This window comes from Leptidea sinapis, chromosome 13 (assembly GCF_905404315.1).
Source record: "Leptidea sinapis chromosome 13, ilLepSina1.1, whole genome shotgun sequence".
Lineage (NCBI taxonomy): Eukaryota > Metazoa > Arthropoda > Insecta > Lepidoptera > Pieridae > Leptidea > Leptidea sinapis.
Window position 1 is genome coordinate 1,701,896 of NC_066277.1, and position 9,391 is coordinate 1,711,286.

The window sequence follows — 9,391 nt, forward strand, 5'->3', positions numbered from 1 at the left end:
TTGACGGTACATTTTGATAATATCGGCTACTAGCGCTATAGGATACTCTCGCCACTGCAGTACAATGTGACGCAAGTCTGCTTGTAGTGTCGGCCCTACCATTAGATTATCATTAAGAGATACACCATTTTTATTTTTCTCCGAAGCATTGAAAACTACTCTCACCTTTGTAGTACTCTTGTCATGTCTTATGACAGCATGATGGGGTAAGTATACAGCTTCATCCCTTCTCTTGTCTTTTTCTTGCACTTTTCTCATATGTCCTAGCTTTACATATTCCTTAAGAACTTCGTTGTACTCTATGTTTAAGTCTTCATTTCTATTTAATCTTCTTTCTAATGAATTAAATCTGGCTAATGCTATTTCTCTTGATTCTCCAAATTTGCATCCCATATTTTCATCTCGAAAAGGTAATCTTACAATATATCGACCATCTTTCGCTCTTTTGGTTGTTCTCACATAAAAATCTTCGCATTTCTGTTCTTCTTCGGTAAATATATTAGTAGTTTTAGATTGTTCTTCTAACTCCCAGAATTTCTTTAACACGTCATCCTCTTTCAAATGTACATGCATTGTAAATATATTATTTGACCTCTTATCATCTTCACTTTTGGAAATAATAACGCCTGAAAGGATCCAGCCAAATTCAGTGTTCTGAGCAATTAAAGAATTAGAAGGACCTTTTAGTATACCCTCCTTAATGATATAGCTATACACATCCGCGCCCAACAAAACATCTATCTTATTGGGAGTATTATATTTCGGATCAGCTAAATATAGACCGTGGATATCTAGCCAATCAAAAGCATTACAATCAGTGCATTTCTCAGGTAAGTATGATGTTATTTTACTTAATACGTAAGCTGTTAACCGTAGTTTGAAGTCGGGATTTGCCCTTGATTGAATTGATAAATGTACCATATATCTCACGACGGTTGATCTAGTATGTCCTATTCCTGAAACGACTCCTTGAACTGCAATCTTCTTTAGATTAAGAAACTGAGCAGCAGCCTCTGTCATAAAACAAGCTTGAGAGCCTTGATCGATCATAGCTCTGAGGGTTTGGTATTGTCCTGTTCTGGACTCAGCATTTATTAGCGCGGTGGCTAGTAAAACCTGTCTCGGTTTGGCAATCTTCTCTGTCGACAAACATGAAACTACCTGATCAGTACTCGTTAACGCAGCAGTACTTTCGTTACCTGTTCGTGCTACATTTGTTTGGTTTCTATTTTCAGATCCATCAACAGGATGCAGTAAGGAATGATGACGTTTTTGACAATATCTACATGTGGTTGATTTTTTGCAATTATATACGATATGGTTACTGCCTAGACAGTTAAAACATATTTTATTTTTGGATACAAAATAACGTCTTTCATTAGATGGTTGTTTGGCAAACTGTTTACAAAAACAGAGTTTGTGGGATTCAGAACAAAACTCACATCGTATTTTTGGTGTACCCGTAGCTAACATTGTGCGAGGCCTATTAACATATTGAGAACTATTATTTAAATGTTGACCTGTAGCCTTTTTGGGCTCCACGCTCTCTAATGCGCGAAAACGATTTTCAATAAAAAGTTTTAATTGATCAAAAGTTGGCAGTTCATTCCCTGAATCAATATTGGAGACACTCAACTCCCACTGTTTTCGTGTTTCACTATCCAACTTTGACGTCACAATGTGAATGATAATAACATCCCAGGTAGATACATCTATGTTCAAATTTTTGAGTGCATTTAAACAATCACAAGTAGTATCAATCAGTTCTTTCAGCGATGTCGCTGATTCGACATGCATACGCTTTTGACCAAATAATCTTTGCAAAATACAATTACTAAGATACTTTTTGTTGCTATATCTACTTTTTAATTGAGTCCAACATTGACTATAGTTTGTATCAGTTATTGGGGCATGCCTTATTAGTTGTTCTGCCTCACCAGTAAGATGACTTTTTAAAAAGTGCATTTTTTGGACATTATCAAGCGAATCATTATTATGAACTAATGATGTAAAAAGATCATGAAAAGTTGTCCATTCAGAATATTTACCAGAGAATGTAGGTATCGAGATCTTCGGTAATTTAATTAAAGAACTAGATGATTTGGACTGATTATTAGAAGGATTCTGACCACCTGGCGTTGGTTCTTTGACGACATTGATCTTATTAATTACTGCCTTCATTAAACTTTTATATGTTATATAAGTATCTTCAGTACTGTCATAAATATCACTTATCTTTTGGTCGACTTCTTCAAATGAAAATCGCTCGTAAAGTTTAGAATGTGTGTCTATAAATGTAACCCAACTTTTTTCCAGTAAGTCCTGTTTTGTCTCGATATATTCTATGGTTAATCTATCTTTCGGACTGTTTCTGAAATTAGTTAATCCCTTAGAAATTACATTTTTATTATTTTTCAGAACGTTAATTAGTCCCTCCATGACTACAAATATTAACCCAGAATATAACTAATCTACTATGACCTAAGAGTTCACAATAAATAAATGAAGTTCGATAAACTATCAAACTAAACAGAAATGCTTATACAATACACAGTAAATGAAATTATTAATAAAGTCAAAACTATACAAATTCAGTGTTTGACTATTATTGTAAGTTAACTTGCTATTTATGATAGAAATATATGTACAAAAATAAAGTATACAAGTTTCTTTAAACGCTTAAAAAATTACAAGTGTTTGACAATTAAGACAATCTGAGGAAAATCGGACATAGGTTCCCCGTACCATCACTTTTTGTAAAATTATTCTAAGTCCTTAAAATATATTACTATATACTGAGAGCTCAAAATTACTAATTATTTCTTCTAAGTTTAAATCTTTATTAAATTCACTAAGTTACTATTTGCTGAATTTTTCAAAGTTATTTTCTTGATATATATAAAGTTCAAAATTTCTTGGCAAATTCACAACTCAAAATTGTACTCACGTTTTCACTTTGATCACTCACTATTGAACTTTGTGGAACCTCGACGTTACTGCACCACCAGCATCAACTCGTGTTGTCCTCTTCAGTGTAGCTCTTCTCTCTGCTCACCACTCACTTCACTCCTATGATGCTCCGTCAGCATCCATCCACCACCATAGCATAGACAGAGCCGCTTTACTGCGAGCGATGACCACAGCCACTAGTGCCCGTACTCTTACTGCAGCCATCCACTGCGAGTTCGGGGGATGTCCTAATCTTGACCCTACTACCCCTAACGGGATCCGGCACGTTTGGACCAAAAACTATAATTGACTTGCTGGTTTTGCTAAATTTTGATAGTACCTCCTCCATTCTATGTTGGAATTGTTCATATGATGCAGTGGGGGGGGGGGGGGGGGCGGTATACACTTACAATAATAAATTGCTCTAGTTCTATACAAGCTATCTCAATTAGTTGTTCTATAGAGAGATTAACAATATCGCTTCTATTTTTACATTTTAATCTATTATTAATAATAATTAGGGAACCTCCATGTATTGCCCTACTTCTACAAAACGAACTGACTACTTTATGTTCTCTAAAACTAAACTGGAGCTGATGACTCTTACGCCAATGTTCTGTAATACATAATATATCTATATTACAGCAGCTCAAAAACAGTTCAATTTCTAATTCCTTACTTGAGATACCTTGTATATTCTGGTGAACAATATTTATGAGCTTTATATTATGATTATCTATAGCAATAACATTTATATTTGGTGAATGTTGCCTATTTTGTATGATATTGCAAGAGTTGTCCTCCCTTGTCAAATAACTTAATTTAAATTAATTGAAGAAAAATCTTCATTGTTATATTTTTGTACATTAGTACTAATACATTCCCCAATAGAGGCATGTTTATTAAATAATACTACAGAGGAAGTAGTTTGTTGACTAAGACTATAAGCTACTAAAGTAGCCAGCTGTCACTTAACTCTAAATGGTAGGTATAGGTTACCATTGGTTATTTTCAGTTTATAATTAATGAATTTATTTGTGTCAAATAAAATTAAATTTTCATTGTTGTATTTAATTTAAATATTTTTCTATTTTGCTCCTGTGTCAAATCCGATGATGATATTAAAATCTTGTAAAAAAATTGAGATAACCGAAATCCACTACGTTTTAACTTTTAAGCAACTGTTCGGTTACAAACTTAGCTGGATTATACTTCGTCGGCACAGGCAATCATAATAAATTGCTTACTATTTCAACCATAAGTCATATTACCTATCTCACTGCACGTTTCATACTAAACTAAGTATCAATTTTTACTTAGACAGTCCCGCAGGCTTATTAAGTAGTATTTACATCCTCTTTGGTAGTAGGCCCTTTAGCACGGGGGTCGTCTCATTGAATAAACTTCGGTATAACTACGGGGGTTCGGTGCCCTTTAGATATAGATTTAGAAAATAATAAGTATAATATATTTACAATACAGTGCGAGTTAAGCATGTTTGTTTACGCGTAACCTCTTACAAATAAGGAAACTGTAAGTATAGTTCAGAGTTTTGTGAACAATTACAAATTCCTAGTGTGAGGCTCCATTGCACAGAATGCCCGCTTGATTATGTGTACCACAACGTCGCCTATTTCTGCCGTGAAGTAATTATATGTAAACATTACATCGACTCCAGATTAATTAATTGGATTGTATATGAATACGAAATTAGCATTCAAAGTTCTGAGGTAACAAACATAAAAAAAACCGCCGAATTGAGACCCACCTCCTCTTTAAAAGTAGGTTAGGTAGGTAATTAAAGTGACACGGGTCGTTGTTAGTATATTTAGTTTTGTTTTTTGTCCGTTACATATTTTTGTATTTTATTGCATATTTTATACTTAAATGTCTCCGCCGGTGGTGTATTGTGTCAATTTGTCTAAAAAGTGCCCAATAAATGTTTCTGTATTATAAGTTCGGTTTGACAGTGCTGAATAAAGGCATCAAATTTTATTTGAGCTGTACGCTTAGTGTTCTCGAACACTTTTTTTGACACCATTAAACAAATGGGGTTTTTTAGTGGATAACACGCAAACTTGAGTCTTGTGGGGGTTAAATTGGATAAGGTTCAATATACCCCATTCCGCGACCTTCTCAAGAGAGGAATCGACAGAAGACACAAGTTTCTCCCGGCAGTAGTCGACACTTTCCCGAGAGAGACCTGCATGGCCCGTGTAAACGACATCACCAATGGTGTCGTCTGCATAGCAATGTATGTTGAAGGTGTCCAACAGATCATTGATATGCAGAAGAAACAGCGAGGGAGATAGCACACGGCCTTGGGGCACTCCAGCGTTCACAGGCTTCGGGTTCGAGCAATATCCGTCGATAACGACCTGTATGCGGCGCTCAGTGAGGAACCTGGAGGTCCACTTCCATAAGCTCTCGGGAAGCCTATATGATGGAAGTTTTGAGAGGAGCGCCTTGTGCCATACACGATCAAAGGCCTTCACTATATCCAGGCTAACTGCTAGGCCTTCCCCCTTGCCGCCGCCAATCTATGTGTTAGGTATACCAGAAGATGACCTGCCGACCGACCATGGTAAAAGCCGTGCTGTCGGTCGTTGATCAAGGTATACCATGAGCTGGCGGTTAATTATGCTCTCCATGATTTTGGAGAGCAGGGAGGTAACAGCAATAGGCCTGTAGTTTGCCGGATCCCAACTGTCTCTTTTTTTTGGATTGGATGGACAAGGGCTGACTTCCATGAGTCAGGGACTACGTATTTTGAAACGCGTTAGCACCGGCGTCAACTCAGGGGCACACCTTTTAAGCACGATTGGAGAAATGCCATCCGGCCCGCTCGACTACCTCACGTCCAATGAAAACAGAGCTCGCCGAACAGTTTTCTGTTTGAACTGTTCTTCAGGCATAGAGCTCTGACACCGCGGGATGGTCGGCGGTGTATAATGACATATATCAGCTTTCTTTTTTGTCGTATGGGCCAGGGTGTCATTCCTCATGTGCAACGAGGGCAGGGGCGGCTGGTTAAAGTTACCAAGAGCATCTTTCGACAACGACCAGAACTTGCGTGTTCCAGTCGGGTAACTGAAAAATGGCTCGCCGATTTTGACAACGTGCTTAGATTTCGCACGAGCGATTTGCCGGTTTAAGAATCTGGAGACCTAGTTATATTTCCTATTTAGAACTTTGCAGTTCGTTGCAAGAAGTAATATTTTTTTAGTTACTAGACAAGATTTTTTTAGTTACTAGACACAATCTTATATTGGTGCAAGGTTCTGATAGATTGTTCTAATATACACACATCAAAAAAATGTCAGCAACATGCATGATATTACAAATTTACCATTTATATTAATTTTTTTTTCTAAGTCTTTATACACTCAAAGTGCATAGGTACCGTAAATGCGTACAACATGAGACTCGAAGGTAAACTGAGACTAAACTTCCATGGCATATATTATTACATGTAGTATCATTATTATTTTGGCAACACTGACAGTTCAGTTTCAAATTTGTTGTGTGAGGTTCCATACTTGCTGACGTGAAGGATTTTTTACCAGGTAAGTAGTATTTTTCGAGAAATAGACATTAATTTGTTTGTGAAATATATTGTTGTACTACATATACCTCAGAACTCTGATAATTGACTAATAAGTACTGTGATTTAAATCGATGAATCAATCCCATCTTGTGAAGCATGTTCCCATAGACAAAAAAAACTCCATGTTTTAGACTATTTGTTAAATGTTGCCAGAATAAATTTAAAATTTCCTCAAACTGGACGCATTTTATTTTTATGATGGAAAATTGAGACCATGTCTCAAATTAGGTGCTTATGAGTCAAATTAGGTGCATATGTCTCAAATTTTATCCAAATCGTTAGTGGTTCAATTTCAAGTAATTATGATAATTACTGATGATACATTATTTTGTTTTTTGTTTCAGTAATTATGTCTTCGCGAAGACGAAGAGTTCTCGGGGCGAAACCCTACCGAAATTATAGTGAGGACACTTTGAAAGTTGCTATGGCAGCAGTTGACACTGGCATGACTTTGAGGGAAGCGGAAGAAAAATTTAAAATACCTCGAGCAACTTTAAATAGAAAACACCGAAGGTTACAATTAAACAAAGTCGGCCGTCCTAAAGTTTTCAGTGAAGCTCTGGAGGAAGTCTTTGTGCAATCAATCATTACAGCTGCTGCTTGGGGATATCCACTATCAGGTTTAGACCTATCTTTACTCGTGAAATCACATCTAAATAGGCTAGGTCTAAATGAGACACGTTTCAAAGGTAACTTACCGGGACGATATTGGCTGGAAGGTTTTCTACGGCGCCATAAAAGCACTTTATCTGTAAGGCTCTCAGAAAATATTAAACGCCAAAGAGCTGGAGTTACGCAGGAGACATTAAAATCATACTTCCAAGAATTAAAAACCACCTTCGAGGATGTAGATCCGGCCGCAATAGTAAATTTTGACGAGACTAATATGTCTGATGACCCGGGACGCCAGAAAGTGTTGGTACGTCGAGGTATCAAGCATGCTCATAAAATCATTGACTCATCAAAATCAAGTACCTCCGTAATGTTTGCTGGGACAGCGTCAGGTGTTCTGCTTCCACCGTACGTCGTTTATAAAGCGGAACATTTATATAATACTTGGACGGAAGGAGGACCTCCAAATACAGTTTACAACCGATCTCGGAGTGGATGGTTTGACACTACAATATTTGAGGATTGGTTTTTGAAGGTCATTATTCCTTATGTTGAATCGTTTAATGGCAGAGGACCCGTGGTTGTAATTGGTGATATTCTGAGCAGTCATTTTTCATTAGATGTGATACAAAAGTGTACTGACTATAATATTAAATTTGTTTGTTTAACGGCAAATAGTACGGGGTTGTGCCAACCCCTCGATGTAGCAGTGTTTCGACCATTAAAAATAAAATGGAGGTCTGTTCTGCTGTCTTGGAAGGAAAAAAATAGAGGAGTAATGCCGAAGCATGTTTTTCCGAGGCTTTTGAAGCAAACTCTGGATAATATAGAAAATATGGGCAAAAATTTGAAGTCCGGATTTGAAGCAGCTGGGATATATCCAATTAATGAAAAAAGAGTCTTAGATAGATTGCCTACACAGGAAGATCGTTAGAAACGTTTAAAATGTATCTCGAAGATATGCGAACAAAAGAATGCAGCACAGCCCCGAAGAAAAAAAAGGTGGCAGTTATTCCAGGTAAAGGTGTAACAGTGGAGGACTTATCCGAATCATTAAAGACTAAGACGAAACGTAATAAAACGAAAAAACAAAAAAAAAAGATCGTCGATGATGAAAGCACTTCCTGCAGTGATTTAGAAGAATGGAGGGAAGCAGTTTTGAATACTGCAAACTCATCATCCGTTGACAATAATGAGTTCGACACAGTGTTTTTTGATGATGTTCATGACATGTTTCCTGATGATGATGAAAGATCGGCGTCACCACGTATAACTAACATCCCACATAATGAGAACCAAGAAAATGAAGATCCACTCAATGTAGACCAATCGGTCTATACTGACGAACAATTTAAAGTTTCTGTACCTAGTGATGGTGGTGCTGGTTGCTCTAAAGATATCGATACAGAAATTGTAAATAATTCGGAGATTTCACCAGATTCTTTTGTTGTTGTAGAATTACTCTACAATGAGAATACGAAAAAACAAACTGAAAAGAAAACTTCTTACTCAATTGCTCAAGTTACGAACATGGTTAGCGACGGAAAAGTGACCTGTCGCTTCATGAGATGTTTTTCAGCTACAAAGGGTATTTACATATTTCGAGCAGTGGATGACATGATGACAATTGACACTTCTCGAATAATAAATACAATTAAGCCCACTCAAGTGAAAAGGGGAAAATACATTTTTAATATTAATATTTAATTATAAGACTAATAAAATTGTGTAAAATAATATTTTTTGTGCGCACTTCAAAGCGTAGGTATGCCTAGGTATAGCCTATGTATCGCAATAAAACGTTACTAATAGCTTAGACTCCAATTTTGATCTCAATGTTTAAATTTTATTATAAGTTGCAAATGTTATTAATTTACTTAGTGTTAACACTAAGTAAATTAATAACATTTGGTTGATTTGAGACATGTGGGCAAATTGAGATCTCAAATTACCTTCGGTCTCAAAATCGAGATTTATGTTGATTTATTTTTTGACGATTTATGAAGAAGTTTGTTTTTTGTTTTTGATTTTATATAATTTTTATTTGATTTTTGAAGAACTAGTAAAAGATCTGGTAAGATTTGGAGATAATATTTTGTTTTATTTAATACCTCTAGTTATAACTGATTTATTATTGTTTTAATTTGCGCAAATTCAATATTTTGTTATTTTTTAACGTCTCAATTAACAAACATTGAAATTCTACATGGGAAACCACGACTT

At 36.1% G+C, this 9,391-nt stretch overlaps 1 protein-coding gene across 1 annotated transcript; it reads left to right on the forward strand.

Moving 5' to 3' along the window:
* Positions 1-6,366: 6,366 nt before the first annotated feature.
* LOC126967719 (jerky protein homolog-like) lies at positions 6,367-8,999 on the forward strand. The gene is made up of 2 exons (XM_050812334.1): positions 6,367-6,515; positions 6,901-8,999. Exon 2 carries the CDS (start codon positions 6,906-6,908, stop codon positions 8,100-8,102), a length of 1,197 nt encoding a protein of 398 aa, XP_050668291.1. The 5' UTR covers positions 6,367-6,515; positions 6,901-6,905; the 3' UTR covers positions 8,103-8,999.
* The last annotated feature ends 392 nt before the right edge of the window (positions 9,000-9,391 follow it).